At 34.0% G+C, this 16,777-nt stretch overlaps 2 protein-coding genes across 7 annotated transcripts in view; both read right to left on the bottom strand.

Moving 5' to 3' along the window:
- Positions 1-12,214, bottom strand: part of MNS1 (meiosis specific nuclear structural 1) — a 137,217-nt gene extending 125,003 nt beyond the window's left edge. Inside the window, exons 1-2 of the mRNA XM_064485568.1 lie at positions 11,681-12,214; positions 9,878-11,179 (exon numbers count right to left, since the gene is read on the bottom strand). The gene's annotated coding sequence lies outside the window, so the exon portion shown is untranslated. The remainder of the gene's footprint in view (positions 1-9,877; positions 11,180-11,680) is intronic.
- A 123-nt stretch (positions 12,215-12,337) lies between these two features.
- ZNF280D (zinc finger protein 280D) overlaps positions 12,338-16,777 on the bottom strand; it is a 146,507-nt gene continuing 142,067 nt past the window's right edge. For 5 of the 6 annotated variants that reach the window (XM_031452672.2, XM_031452669.2, XM_064485566.1 and 2 more), the window contains one exon: positions 12,338-15,292. In XM_031452672.2, the coding sequence (XP_031308532.1) occupies positions 14,668-15,292 (625 nt within the window). In that variant the 3' untranslated portion in view covers positions 12,338-14,667. The remainder of the gene's footprint in view (positions 15,293-16,777) is intronic. The other variant, XR_010380846.1, reaches the window with a different exon arrangement.

The following is a 16,777-nucleotide window of genomic DNA, read 5'->3' as shown; positions in this document are numbered from 1 at the left end:
GCAAGAAGAAGACTGATTTGGCTATTGGATCATAGTTTGCCAGCTCCTAAGTTAGAAGGTCATCAGAATAATATTTATCAAAATGCTCTTTAAGGAACTCTAATTCTAGGAAATATTTCTCGAGAACAAAAAGTCAAATAACATTTATAAAGAGCTGTATATACTATACTTCCCAGTTGTAGATTCATACTATGGATATTAAACACTATGAAAATTTCTGCAATAAAGAAACATCTATCTTTGCCTAATCCAGCTGTAACAAGCCTTATTTATTTGCCAGAGAACTCTTATTTACACACAACACTCCCTTTTGCATGCCGCAGAACCCAGGTGTGGAATATACTTGGAGAAATGTTGCAATGATCCGGTCTACTTATTTTAACAAGTGAGTGAAATGAAGTAACAAAGTGATGGGAATAAAAACATTCTAATTCTTCTAGAAAAGTATTGATCATTTATTGCCCCTAATGATAGTACCAAGAACTGATGAAAAATCCAGCCTAATCTATCAATAACTTCTTACAATAATCAGCCAATCAATGATAGCCCCCCTGAAAGTCAGCCACTAAATGACAGTACACATGCTTCTGAAGATCAGACAATCATCGGTAGTCTTATTTAAATAACTATAATAAATAGCTAAAGATGAACCAATCCCTAAACATGTCTTTCAAATCTCCAAGCTTATATATAATGAAACAAATGTTAACAGTTTATGGGAAAGGGTGACTGTATAAATGAATTCATTAGTTTGAAACAAATAATTTTCCATTAGAATCCAGTGTGTTCAAATACCCTTCCAGGTAAAATGGTTGAGAGATCACATCTTCTTCATCCTGAAGACATTTTTGGCATTTAAAGTAAAAACAAGTTCCAGAGACTACATGTTTGGCTACAGAAGTTTAATTTCTGGGCCTATTCCTGAGATTCATAGGTCTTTACCTTTTATCTATTGGCTCTTTATATCTGAAAGTAGCTTTAGAAGCCTAGTTGTTATTCTGGCAATAAAATTTTGGTAGGTTGCTTAACTGCTGAGAATAAAAATGTTCTCATCCTCTGTCCTAGGAAAGGACTGGTCTTCTCTGCCCATAACATCAAGTAACCTCCAGAATCAGGTTTCAAACATGTCACAATCTATCAGTGACAACTTTGCATCAGCAACTATGCTTCTGAAAGTCAGAACATTCATCACCAAGCTCAAACTTTTAGCATGTCCTTATTTCCTTTCTCAAATTACAAGTTAGTCAATCATTCAGCTCTTTACTGAATGCCTACTATGTGCTATGATGCTCTAGGTCACCAGTGCTCAACTTTGGCCACATACAGATCAACTATAAAGATTTAAAATCATGATCCCTTGGTCCTACTCACAATAATATTTCTGTCTAGGGTGTAGCCTGAACATTAAATTTTTAATAAAGCTTTACTGGTTCTTACCCACAAGAATTGAAAACAAGGTCTTGAAGAGGTATCTGTAAACCTTTGTTCATAACAGCATTATTCATAATAGCTAAAACATGGAAGAAACTCAAGTGTCCATCTACAGATGAATGGAAACACAAAATGTAGTGTATACTTACAATAAAATATCATTCACCCTTAAAAAAGGAATACAATTCTGACACATGCTACAACATGGATGAACCTTGAGGACATTATGTTAAGTGAAATAAGCTAGTTACAAAAAAGACAAATACTATATGAATCCACTTGTAGGAGGAACTTACAGTAGTCAAAATAAAGAGACAGAAAGTAGAATGGTGGTTGCTAGGAGCTGGAGGGAGGAGAGAATAAGGAGTTATTGTTTAATGGACATAGGATTTCAATTTTGCAAGACGAGAAAAGTTCTGGAGATGAATAGTAATATTGATTACACATCAATATGAACATACTCAATACCACTGAATTGTACACTTAATATGGTTAAGATAATAAATTTCATGTTACCTGTATTTTACCACAATAAAAAAAATTTTTTTAAAGTATTGGTCATAGACAAATGGTTTATTCTAGAGCCTCAGTTCTATTCCATTGATCCATATACCTGTCCTTATGCAAATACCACACTGTTGTGATTATGTAGCTTTATAGTAAGTTTTTAAATCAGGAAGTGAGTCTTTCAATTTTGTTCTGAATTTTTATCATGGAAAAGTATTGGATTTTGTTGAATGTTCTTCTGCATCAGTTGAGATGATCATGTGGTATTTTTCCTTCATTCTATCAGTGTGATATACTACAATGATTTATTTTCTTACATTAAACCATCCTTGCATTCCTAGGATAAATTCCATTTGGTTAAGTGTTTAATCTACTAATACGCTGTTGGATTTGGCTTGCTAATATTTTGTTGAGGACTTTTCTATATTCATAAAGAATACTGATCTGTAGTTTTCTTGTGATATTCTTACATGATTTTGGTATCAGGGTAATGCTGGGCTCACAGAATGAGTTACAAAGTGTTCCCTCCTTTTCTGCTTTTTTGGAAGAGTCTGAGAAGGCTTGGTGCTAATAATTCTTTAAATGCTTGGTAGAATTCACCAGAGAAGCCATCTGGCCTTGTACTTTTTTGTTGTTGTTGAGAGGTTTTAAAAATACTTATTCAATTTCTTTACTTCTTATAGCTCTGTTCAGGTCTTTTATTTCTTCTTGATTCAGTTTTGGTAATTTGTGTGTTTCTAGGTATTTGTCAATGTTATCTAGGTTATATAATTTAGGGGCATCCAATTGTTCATAATATTCTTTTATAATTTTTTTTTATTTCTCTAAGGTCAGTAGTAATGCTCCCACTTTCACTTCTGATTTGGTTATTTTTGTCTTCTTATAATACTTGTTTTGTAAGCTATTTTTACATTTTAAATCAACCAGAGTATGTTTTCTGTGGTCTGGAACTTAAAAGCTTACTAACAAAGCAGGCATCCCTTACTTGCTCTTGGTTTGATGAAGTTTTTAACATTGACTTCTATCTGAAATTTTCCCTTTGATTAACTATCTATGGAAAGTGTTAAGAAAACCCTGAGTGTACTGAATGCCACTGAATTGTACACTTAGAATACTAAACTAGTAAATTTTATATTATGTATATTTTACCACAATTTTTAAAAAGGGTTCCCCTCTGGCTGAAGACTTCCCAAATTTGGCAAAGGACAGAAACCTACAGATTCAAGAAATCAGCAAATCCCAAATAGGATAATCCCAAAGAAATTCACACTCAGACACACCATAATCAAAATGCTGAAGACCAAAGACAAAGAAAATAAGTTGAAAGCAGTCAAAGAGAAACACCACCTTATTTTAGAGGAACAATGATTCAAATGACTGCTTATTTCTTACTAGAAACTATGGAGACCTAAACAAAATGGCACAGCATTTTTTAAAGTGCAGAAAGAAAAAAAAAATCTGTCCACCTAAAATTCTATATACAGTTAAAATGTTACTTAGGAATCAAGGTGAAATAAAGATGTTCTCAGATGAACAAAACCGAAGAAAATTTGTAGTCACCTGGTCTACTCTAAAAAAATTACTAAAGGAGGTTCTTCAGACAAAAGGGAAATGATACCTGAAGGAAACTGGCACATCATTAATAAAGGAGGAGCAAAGGAAACGGTAAATTTCTGGGTAAATACAATAGACTGTTTTCTCTCTTGAATTCTTTAAAATATATTTGATGTCTGAAAGCAAAAATTATAACATTATCTAGTGGACTTTTTAATACCTGTAGATGTAATATATATGATAATTACAACATAAAACAAGGAGGATAAAGGGACATATAGTGGCAAAGATTCAACATTCCACTTTAAGAGGTGAAATATTCTAAGTAAAATATGAATAGTTAGGTATGAAAGTTGTGCAGTTACTCTGGAAAAGAGTTTTTTAGCTTCTTAGAAACTTTAACATACACGTACGATATGACCCAGGATTCCTTCTCTTAGGTGTTTACTCAAGAGAAATAAAAACCTATGGTCACACAAAAATATGTACATAAATGTTTACACCAAGTTTGTTGATAATCACCAAACAAGAAATAAGTCATATGTCCTTTAATGGGTGAATGGATTAAAAAAAAAAACATGGTTTGTCCTAATAATGGATATTTAGTAATAAAAATGAACTATTAATATATGCAACATCATGCATGAATTTCATAGGCAACTGAGTGGATGAAGCCAGGCTCAGAAGGTTACATAAGGCATTATTCTATTTATATAATAGTCTCAAAAAGATAAAACTGTAGTAACAGGGACTATATTAGTGGTTGAAATATAGTAAAAATTGAAGAACTGAAAGGAGTAGCAGGTGAATCAGAGTAAGATTTTAACTCGTGTTACACAGTGGGCAATAAAACAAGTAGATAAAATCAGTTAGGATATAAAATATTTGAACACTAAAAATTAAGAAAATTTGACCTAATGGACATATATAGAACACTGTACCCAAGAACTGCAGAATATATATACCTTTCAAATGCACATGAAACAGTAACCATAATTGACATTTACTCAGCCATGAATTTACTCAACACATTTCAAACACACTGAAATCATGCAGAGTAGACTCTGATAGATCACAATAAAGATACTACTACACACTTACTAAAATGGATAAAATTAAAGATAATAGCCATACCAAGTGCTGGTGGCAATTTGGAACAGAAGGAACTCTCCTATAATGATGGTGAAAATATAAAACAACATAGCCCCTTTGGAAAAACTGTTTAGCGATTTACCGAACAATTAAATATATACATACCATGTGAGCTATACATCCCACTCTTAGGCATGTATCAAAGGTAAATGAAAATATATGTCCATACAAAGACACACATGATGTTCATAGCAGCTTATGACAGCTAAAAAAATGAAAACAATCTCTACTAGTTTTCTGTGCTGCATAACAAGTTACTACAAATTTAGTGATTAAAATGGGTATTTTATTCAAATTGATTTTTGAATAGGAAATTCACTAACATAGTTCAAAATATCAAAGGTACATAAGAATATAAAGTGAAAAGACTTCATCACACCCCGGACCCTGGGACATCTACTTTCCCTCCCTACTATAATCTTTGTTTAAAGAACTTTAAAAGAGCTATTTTGTGCATATAAAAGCAAATCTGTATTTCGTGCATGTGCATGCATGCACACATGTGCATTTATATGTTTGTATGAGTATGGAGAATGGAATGGTACACACCAGGTAATTGTTATTGGTTACTTTGCACGTGTTGGATAAGGGGGAAAACTGGGAAATAAAGAAAATGTGTTAACTTTTTCTTTGTACATATTGGCATAATTTAACTGGTTCATCTGATTCTAGTCAAAAGCTCAGGATTTTGAGAAATAGATTACTTATTTGATTGCCTTTAGCAAATTTCTTATTCTTTGTGTGCCTCAACTGCCTCATTTACAAATGGAGGTACTAACAGTTCCTATCTCATAAGACTGAGAGACGATTACAACAAATAATCAATATAAAGTAATTTAGCCTAGTGCCTAGCATATTGTAAATGGTTAGTAAATGTTAGCTATAAAAAAATAACCACCTTGAATTATTTTTCAAAAACAAGAATGATTCAAAAGAGTCTAAGCACCCAAATGAAGAAGCTAGAAAGAGGAAAACAAAATAAACTTAGAGAAATGCAAAAGGAATATTTAAGGTCAAGAGTGTGGTAAATTCACACTGTATACTCTCCTCCTGCTCTGTGTATGTGAATTATAGATTCAATTAACAAGAATGACTGATTCATGCTCAAATACACAATAAGCATTTCTCTGGGTTAGAAACAGAAGGTAACAAAGTAGGAAGATGTGGCTAAATCTACAGCCCTGCAGATTTCTAGGCACAAGGAGCAGTTAGAAGCCCCTGGGAGTGTTTATTCCTCTAACGTGACAAAAGTACTCCACATGTAGCATGGAACCATGGTATAGCTGGGCTGTCTGTGTGAAAATAGTTGTGATCACTGCCTGATGTTACTGCCTCCATAAACCTGTGTAACTTTATTACTGGTGAGATCAGCAGAGAAAACTGCACAGAGACCTGAGCAAAGCTGCAAACTGTGTCTGATACTGGGCCAGCTGCAGCCCCAAACCACTTTGAGGCAGGAGTTTCTAGCCACAGAGGCCTAGTTTTGGGCTAGGGTCCTGGATGACTAGAGGCAGGAAACCACAAAACTGCCAAACAGGGAGGGGTAAGCACAGAAAGAGGCAAGAAGGAAACAAAACTCCCAATGAAAGTAAATGTGCTGATGAAAATTCCAAACCATCTGATGAAAGTTAACATTAAGAAAGAGAGCCAAGGATAGAATTCACCAAAAATAACCCAAAAGCCTGGACAAATATTTTTAAAATCTTGTTAAATGGATCCATAATCTAGAGAAAAAGAAAGAAAACTCAGGAGAAGAGCTTACTGAAGGCAGGAATCCAGAGAATTTGAGAATTTGAGTACTGAAGTTGATTTCAGCTTTGAGCCACTTGTTGAACTGGATGTCCCTGAAGAAGGAAAATAAAGCTTATGTGAAACAGGAGACTGTCCCATAAAACTGAGACCATAAAGGTCTACTCCTTAGTATGAGAGGGAATTAGAAAAACTGACACAATCCTTCAACCACAGGGACTGCAAGAAACATGATCAGTTTAAGAACTGTGGTATCTGGAGGGTAGGGAGGATTTCTCCTGAGAATTTGAATTCACAGCTGGCCTTCCAGGTTTGTAGCCTGAATTTATGTTATTTTGGTAGTCCATAAAACCTCAAATCATGAATTACAAGTTGTGATGGACTAGAATGACCTCCAGACACTTGGCACAATTTAACCTTCTTCGGAGGAAACTTCCTTCATTGTAGGCCTCAAAAAATTACTGTGTGAGGAAAATTAACTTAGATCACAATAAAAGAAACCCCACTAAACATCAAGGACATAAGATCCCATATGTGAGAAGAGCAGAAACAACAGAGAGCAGACTCAAGCTGAGAAAACCTCAGAGATGAGAAAATTCAGACACAAAAATAATTTTGGTTAATATGCTTTGATGAGTTTGATAAGAAGTAAATCACAAGCAAAGTTGAAGACATAATCAAACAGAAAGTCTACAAATGAAAATATAATAATTGAAATTTTAAAAATTCAATGGATGTAGTTAATGGCAGGTTAGATAGAGCTGAAGATATTTTTGGAAGAACTAAATATGTTATGCAGAATGTAGCCCAGAATGAACATGAAGAAAAAGGTTAAGAGGAATGGAGGAAAGAGTAAAAACAAGTCTAACATGGACTTACTCTAAAAAGACAAAATGGAGTAGAAGCAATATTTGAATAGATAGTGGCTGAGAATGTTCCAGAAAGTCACCAATGCACAGGTTCAAAAACTTTAAGACATCAAGCAAGATAGTAAACAGAAATATGACTAAGCTTATCAATCAGGATAGGTTAGAATTATGTTGTCGTAAGCACCACAAATCTCAGTTACTAAAAGCAAAACAATTGATTTCTTCCTCATTTTGAAAGTCCACTGCAAATTGGAAGGGTGATTCTTCTCTTCACCTTAGTTACTCAAATGACAGAGCAACCACCACCTCAAACGTTACCAGTAATCAAATTAAAGGAAAGACAAGAGTCTAGATTCCAAATTGTAGAATAGATAAACAAGATTATACTGTATAGCACAGGGAAATATACACAAGATCTTATGGTAGCTCACAGAGAAAAAAATGTGACAATGAATATATATATGTCCATGTATAACTGAAAAATTGTGCTCTACACTGGAATTTGACACAACATCGTAAAATGATTATAAATCAATAAAAATGTTTAAAACAAAAAAGAGTCTAGAAAGTCTCAAATTGGCAAAAAAAAACCCTCAATGCTTCAGTCCAGAAGTGACAATGGTCATACTTATCCACAATCATAGGCCAGACCCAGGCTGATGGCCCCATCCAACCATAAGGGAAGTGTAATCCTGCTGTGTACCTGGTTCTCTGGAGAGATCTACAGCTACATGGTGAATAGCCCTAATGACCATCACAGACCACCTTTCTGTCAACAGTTATTTGATGCACCCTCCTCCTTATAGCCAAAACACACTCTTTCTCTTCAGAGGAGAGATAAAAGTCCCATTAAATCAATGGTATCAATCTCAAATCTCAGTATTTCCCCCTAGTCTCTAAATCAGGGGATGGTATGCACTAGTCTCCTCTTGATGTGTTGACCTATGAACTAAAATGCTGTCTGTCCTGTATGCACACAATGTCAAACAAAGATAGAAAACTGTAGTAAACACTCCTATTCAGAAAGAGAAAGATGGGAGACACACAAGCAGTCACTGGTCCAAAACAATTCTCTGCTACAAGGGCCTCTACTTTGGTGGTACAAAAATTCCTTGAATAGAACCTGATTCTGCTTGCTGGGAGGGGATCCCTAATTGCTGTCCAAAGCTGTTGATCGTACCATCCAGGAGGTCCTTCCTTTTTATGTAACCTTCTTGACCACAGCTGAGGGGGACAGTAGGGAATATGTTCTATTTGGGTACCAAGCAACTTTCTCCATATCCTACTCCATGTAGAAAATTCAGGCCCAAGGGTCACTTTAAGTTGATCAGTCATAAAATTTTAGTCTAGAATTGTGGTTTCTTTGACAGTTAAAATCTCTCAAAATTTCTGCTTCTTATTTACGTGATTCCAGTCAGCAAGGAGCCAATACTCACACCCACAAAGTTAAAGACATGCTTGCCCCCAGCTCCTGTCTACAACTGACCGAAGTACCTTGAGCCCATGAGGCACGGGTAGAAGACTGACACTTTAGCACCCGTTTCCTAAGTCATCTAATATATCTGAACAAATTAGCTGGGCATTGGTATTTCTGATTCCTGATAGATATTAACATTTAGGATGTGGGAATGAGGAACCAAAATTTCTGAGAATTCTCAGGTATCCCTAAATTATGCAGAATCGTCATTCTGTATTTTCATGATACCATATTTAATATACTTTTAAATAGTTAGGAGTGACCATAATAAACACTGAATCATTTTTCTATGACAGTTATACTAAATGTTTCCGATGTTTTCTGTTAAAAAAGACATAATGATAAACATATAGTTTATTAATATGAACCAATGTATTGTGATAAGATTGTATATTTTGATACCATTAAATCCACCTGACATAGATATCTGATAACGTTACATTAAATACAGGGAACATCAACATAAATGCCAAATAAAAATCATTTTAAAAATCAGAAGCATTACAAATATTTGTTTAGAAGTTTTTCTTAATACGAAATTTAAAAAGTCACAACATATTAATTGCCCTGATAGTCTTTATTTTGCAACAAATATTTCAGACATAGAAATTTTTCTTTTATTTTTGCATTGATATAGTCAAGTTCTTAAGGATTGTCCAAAGACATCTTTAAGTTGGTATTACATTACATGTTGCTTCATAGAAGCTCTTTTCCTTTTTTTAATGATAAAAATATTTTGTCTGCTTGCCCTGATTTTGGTCTTGCTGTTGCAATTGATAATTGCTTTTGCTAATTTAGAATTTGTTTTAGTTTCTGATCTCATTTCAGACTGTTCCACAACATTTACTTCTTTTTGCATTTCTTGTTAAAGGATTTGCAAAGAATAGCACCCTTTGGCAAATAACCATGTACTGGGAAACGCCACCAAATTCATTTGGTAGTATTTGAATAATGTTAAATTTCTATTTCGTATCAAGGGTAATAGCACCACACAGAATCACAAGTCAAAACTGCTAATTTATGGAATTATTTTGCCTCCACAACATGTTATTTTTAGAATATCATCGATGGGATCTGAATAAAGTATCCTAAGTATATAAACCTATTAATATTTATTTTACTTATAAGAATGACTCACCGTTAGCAGCAGAGAGGGGCATGAATGCACATTTATAACATGGCAATAGCTACAAATCAGTGATCAGATTGTGACCACTTCTCTTCTATGGGCTCCTGTTCTGGCTCCTAGAAATGATGACTTTACTCTTGGACTACACGTGTCAGCATCCTCTGCTCTTACTTCAGTGGATTCCTACAAAACAGCAATGGCTCTAAATTTATACTAAGCTTTAATCCTCACAGGAGAGTTACAACACCTTTTCCTGTTTCATCAATTTCTTGACTGATTTGTCTTGAAATTCAGAAAAATATACGTTTCCCAAGAAATGCTGTGAAGGAATTTCCGCATAGTAAACACTTTGGGGACCCTCCATAACCTAAACTCGTGATATGATATGGCCATATTCTTAATTTAATTAAGCTTTCTTGTTTAGGCCTTCTTTTATTGGCTGCGGATGAAAAGCCTGGCCTCTTCTAACCCTGCAAGTATCTGAATTTTTGAACTTTTTCTATTCTCTTTTGTTCCCATTTGCAATCTTACTGTTTTTCTCATCTTCATTCTTAAAGTACCTCATCAAATGCAGCTAATATAGTAACCAAAACATGCTGTTAACATTGTTATCTAAACTCCTCCAAAAAAACAAACTCAGTGTTAATCTAGTAAAAGTGAAACATGCACAATTTTTTTTAGTGCCTACATACATACAAAAGTCCTATTACAGTGAAGTCAGTACAAGCGAGTGGTCCTGGAGTAACAATTTTTGATGTAACAAAAAAAATCATGTCAACCATGAAATCAAAAAATGACATTACAGAAGCCTATAAAAATGTAATGCTATTAAAACTTCTATAGTTAGTATATCTTTAAATCACATGCTGTCTTTCCTATTAATAAAATATTCACTATCCCTCCTCAATTCCTCAATTTCTATTAATAAAAGAGACCAGTAGGTCCTTTTCTTTAGGTTAAGAGGTCCTCCATTCCATATGAATATAATCATTGTTGGAATAATAAATAAAACTGTAAGTAGTACCATCAATGGGAGAGTTATTTGCAAAAACTGGTTTATTTTAAAAGGGATATTCAGTATAAATGCTGGGGATTATAGATACGATATAAAACACCAAATTCAGAATCAGATCAAATTGGGTTCAAACCTTGGCTTTGTGACCTTAAGCAAATAACTGCCCAGATATTTGGTTTCCTTACCTTTCCACTTATAGCCAAAGCAAGATGACTCATATCTTTCCAATTCCTTTTAAAAATATTTAGAATAGTTCTTAAAATTTTTATAGAGTGAGAAAAATTCCAATTTCCTCCCTAAAACATTGGAGAGATGCAAAGGGGAAGAAATAACACAAATAAATATAGCATTCAGATTTTCAATGTAAAATAAAAGCACATCCACAAAATGAATATAATACTTCTTAGTATCACTGAACTGCATTTATAATCAATCATAATTCTATGTTAGGTAACAGGGAACTAAAACATAGTAAAGCACCCTGGTAGTTCTCAGGCAGTCCCTACTGGCTTTCATAGTCATATCAAGAAAGTCTAAGCACTTGTGTATTGGTTTGTTATGATTTCAAATCCACTTGTTTATTATGACTTAAGTGAAGTTTTTAATCTAAGGGTGAATTTACTTACATTGAGGAAGCTGTGCCAGGATGATGGCATCAACATGTTGTTGATACGTACTCAGTAGTTTAGCTGTTAAAGAGTACCGCTAGGGGCGCTAATTGATAGGAAGATATGGACGAGCAGTCAACATGTGATGGGCATTTAAACTTTAAATACCAAGAATTTGTGAGGACTTACCAAGAGTGTTTGGTTGGGGCAAGGCTACATTTTGCTGATTTAAATAGCTCTCTGAAGATCTTGAGATAATTGCTCCTGCCGTGGCCAGGCCACTCTTGGTCCGCAGCAGTGTTAAAGCATGCAGCAGTCTTTGGAAGAGAAGGGACATCTGTCCCTGTCTTGGAGGCTACCCCTGGAAGGCAGTGGTGCAAGCCATATAATGGTCCCTGGACCAGTAACATTTGGGGCAGCCCAGCCTGCCTACCAACAGTGGTGCTGTCACCCCCTAACAACATGCCCCAGCAGCAAGGGACCTAAGCTGACAGCTGATACCCAGCTTTTAGCTGGAAGGACTGATCCTTCTGAGAACGAATTCATGGAAAGGTACACTTCAACTAAATAATCTTTTATCTCCCCTTTGCCTGGAACAATATTGTAATCAATCTATTATTGGTTTGGAGTGTGTTATTTCTTTATTAGCTTATTAACAAACATTATCTTGCATGCTATTGGCTTGTGAAACATGATTATTATAAACTGTAATTCCCACAGTGAACCTATGTGAAATAAATTACTGGCAAAGAAAACCTCACTCCCTGACCACAATCTGTCCGGACAAAACAGCACTCCAAAGCAGATGTAAGCAAACTACAGTCCATGGGCCAAACCCAACCAACATTCTGTTTTTGTAAATAAAGTTTTATTGGAACACAAACACGCTATCATTTACATATTGTCCACAGCTGCTTTCAAGCTACAAGGACAAGCTGGATAATTGTGACCACACAGCCCACAATTATTTACTATCTGGCTCTACACAGAAAGTTTGCTGACGCCTGTTCTAAAGCATTGCTACTCAAAGGTTTGGTTTGTATTCCTCAATTGTTTGTTCCTGATCAGAAAAGAGATAAGGAGATTATGCAAAAACATAAAACAATTATGTTACCGAGTACAATGTTTATATCAATTTTTTGTTTTCATTGCTAGACTTTCTCAATGAAGGATTTACAGTCTGGTATGGTTTCCTTTTCTCATAGTGGATGAGTATAAACAGTTCATTGATCAGGTATTTTTAATACCACTACAATAAGTATTTAGGAGCAGGAGAAGGAACTACTCAAAGCTCAAAAGGGATTATCGTATCACATTTTGGCATAGTGCTCTAGGGTTTTGCAGCAGTAGGTAGCAGGCTTGGCAACTAAATGAGTAAGATTCAGGAAGTAGTCCATGCATAGACTCTTTTTGTCCCTGTCCTTCTAAGGTTTAACTTACTCAATAAATCTTCTCTGCTATAGATTTATGTTTCAACAAGGTGAAGAATAACAGCTATTAAGTCCCTCTCTCCCGCCTTTCTTTAAAGTAGGAAAGATAAAAATATTTGCTCCCCCACAAAAATATTCAAGAAAATAAGTCAATACTATATTTTGCCTAGTTAGCCTCTTTAATTTACTGAGCAGATAGAAAACTATATTATAATTCTCTTTAAGTGGAAGAATTTATAAAGCAAATCTATTCTCTGTAAATAGTAACAGTTTTCCCCTAATACTTTCAACCCTAATTTAAAATAAATCATGCATCATTTAAAGAATACAGAATGAAATTCTACCACTAACTTTAACATAAAATTTCCTTGAACAGGTGTACAATTTCTAAAAGTGCCAAAGGTAATCCGATTCACACAGCTTTCTGAAAAATAAAATTATTCAGGGACAGATTTTTATTGCAAATATTTACTCAAAAACTATATACAGCAGAATTTTAATAGCCATTTAAAACATTTAACATTCAGTGAAATGAAATTTAAGAATTCAAAGCACATTTTAAGAAGTAAAAATGTAGCATTTTAAATAAAAGTTTATTAGTACTTCAAAGCAAACTACTGTTACTCATATTATTCATTTCTATATCTATTATTCTCTATATGATAAAAAACTGAAAAATCAATTTAGCAGCCATCTTATGGATAAATTAGGCTAAATATCCCAAACCAATTTTTTACATCCTGCTTTAGGTCCCATTTGAAGTTTCTATTTTATAGTTACATAAAAAGTCACTTAAATATGGCTGAATTCATGCCAGGACATGTTTTCAGTTTACTGCTTTACAATATCTACATTATACCATACTTTGGTTTGGTTTCCAGACCATTTTTATGGGTCTAATTCTAAAGAAGATCATTAAAACAATACTAAAAGCATCCTAGCTACAGGAGTTTCAACAATGGGTTTCTACTTTATACAACTAGTACATCAAGGAATTTCTGCACAGCTTACACACTGACAAAAAGCACAAATATAAATTTATATTTTAATAATTTCACTTTCACTGAAAGTTTAATTAAGGTAAGCTTACAGCCTGGCAGGCTAACACTTGTATGGAGGTACAAAGATTCAAATATTCTGTTTACATGCTTCTGGCAGTCTGGAATGTTATATTAAATCCAAAGTTAAGTTTATGCTCATCCAAATTCTTTTTAGATCAACAAATTTAGCACTCTAAGCATGCTCCATTTACCAGCTTCATACTCAAAATGAAGCTTTCATTAACAATGCCAATCAGCCATTATTTTAAATCAATTATTCCCCAAAGAGATGTAGTTTCCAAATCTCTTCCTTTAAGTTAATTGAAAAGGATGTACAGGTAATAAGGACTTTTAGCTTAGGAATGATGGAAATTTCAAAAGCTTTATTAATAAAACTAATAATCAATTCATACTGGCAACCAAGTTCCATATCTTTGAAAAGTGCTAAATGAGACATTTTCTTTGCAAATTTAACTTTAAAATTCTATTCATGTTTTAAAAACTTCTTGGAAATTCACACTAATCATGCTATTAATGGTGAATTGATTTAACAACCTAGGTTGAACATACAGGTAAAGTGTATGAATGACCTCCCTCACATTTTTCCATCTCTGAACTTTGCAACAGCACCACTGAGCTCACCTGATAGCATTTTTCCAAATGCTCTCACCGTTGGTACACTAAAACTTAGAATGACTAATTAAGTTCAGCTCTTTTCTTTTTCGTCTGCCAGGTCTACTGTTGTCTCTGTTGTGCTAAGGCTATTTTCTCCAGGAATGCCACCTGTTTGATCAGACACTACTTCATCAGTCTTGGCTGGAGGATCACCACTACTTTTCTGAAGAATCTCTGTGGCTTCGTACTCAAGTACCTCTGACGGAGTCAAAGGCTCCAAATGAATACTGCCTTGCTCACTGACATCAGAGCTAACAGATTCAGGTTCATCTCTTTTTCTCAAAAACTGGTCAATGCTGACATCACCAGATGTTAACCGCAAACCCTTAATATTCTTCGAAGAAAATCTGACTTCACCGGTGTTGCGCTCTTCAGTCTGATCACAGGAAACAATGTTTTCTGAATTTTGGCACATCTTCAACTCTGTTTCCTGACAAATGTGCTCTATTCGTTTTTCCTTTTCCACTTTATCTGCACCAGTGACTGAATCATAACTGAAGATATTCTTTGAGCCAGTTTCCTGGTCTCCAAGACAGGTATCATTTTCCTTATCTGAAACTGATATGCCTTCTTCATTTTTTGCTGCTGATGAGCCTGTAAATAAGTTTGCATCACATCCATTTTTTATTTCCTCTGAAGAAGCTTCATCTTGTTTACTGAAAAAATAAAGCCATTTATTATCTATTCCTTCATTATATAATGTATTTGAACACTATCAAAACAAAGACATTCTCTAAAAAATTTAAAAAAAAAAAAGTAAAGGCACATTTGCCCACCAAAAAGAAAAAAAATGTAGGTCCCCAGTCTTCCCCATGATGTTACAATTTAAGAGGCAACCATGATCTTATGCAAGAGAGAAACTCCATAGTCACAAATTAAAAACAAACCTGGGGAGCCTGCTGATTGGTTTTAATCTTGGTTATCATTATTTTTATCTGTTCATACCCTTGCCTTTTTTAGCTAAAATGTAAATGTTCTTATTAATTTGTAAGAGAACTTTAAACAAGGATTGAATATATACAGAAAACCTATTTTTCTTTTACGATTTATACATCCTGTTAGGCTTAGAGTATCTTTCCCTATGCAAAAATCATGTAACCAGTCACAAACATTTCCCCATTTTTCACAGCCTAATTTAAAAAAGCATAAACACACGCCTGAAAAAATATATGTAAATATAAAACATGCATACATATGTCTATGCACATATGTGTCTGTGTTTACTCTTACCCTGGTATGTTAACAGAAACTATTTAGTGAATCATAAAACATTAGAAACAGAAGATTTCTGAGGATCTCCAGCACCTTGTGTAGATTTTGCTCATTTTAACAAAAAGAAATGTAATGATTACATCTATCGTATTTCTTACACTAATCCACCTGGAATTTAGACTTTTTTCTAATGAGCTGCCCAAACGTCATAGCAACATTATCAGATGGTCATTTATTATTGGCTAAATTATATTTATAAAGCTATTTCCCTGCTGTGTATTTCGTTCTGATGTGTCTTTAGACTACCATGGGCCAATACCACCAAGTTTTGACAAGTATAGATTAACATCGTTCTTTATTATCTACTAGGTCAAATCACTTACAGTCTACTATTCTTCTCCCTAAATTTTAGTTTGGAAATGTAAAAGATATTTGTACAAGAATGTTCATTAAAGCAATGTTTAAAACAGTGAATACAGAAACAACCTAGTATCTAACAAAAGAACTGTGATTTTAGAGATTATGGTATTAATAAATAGAAACACATGAGTCTTATTTTAAACACTGCCAGTTTCCAAACCAAATCCAATTTGGATTTTCAACTAAATGTTCATTAAATCATAAACTAATTTGGAAAATGAACTACCAAGTAAGTTATTAATATATTATTTTCTATCTCAGTAAATTTTGTTCTTCTTCTAAGTCTTCTAAATAGATCTTGCACATTTCTCATTTTGTTATTATTGTGAATTAACTTTTTTATCCATTATATTTTGTAATCACATTATTGATATATCAGAAAGATTCTGAATTTTACACCAAGCTACTTTAATCAATATTCTCATTAATTTCAATCATTCTTAGCTTATTGTCTTGGATCTTATAGGTCAATTACTACATCTGCAAAAAAATTATCTTTCCCTCATTTA

Source organism: Camelus dromedarius, chromosome 5, assembly GCF_036321535.1.
Source record: "Camelus dromedarius isolate mCamDro1 chromosome 5, mCamDro1.pat, whole genome shotgun sequence".
In the NCBI taxonomy this organism is placed as follows: Eukaryota; Metazoa; Chordata; class Mammalia; order Artiodactyla; family Camelidae; genus Camelus; species Camelus dromedarius.
Note: the sequence above shows the minus strand (reverse complement) of the source record. Positions and strands in the feature narration are given on the sequence as shown.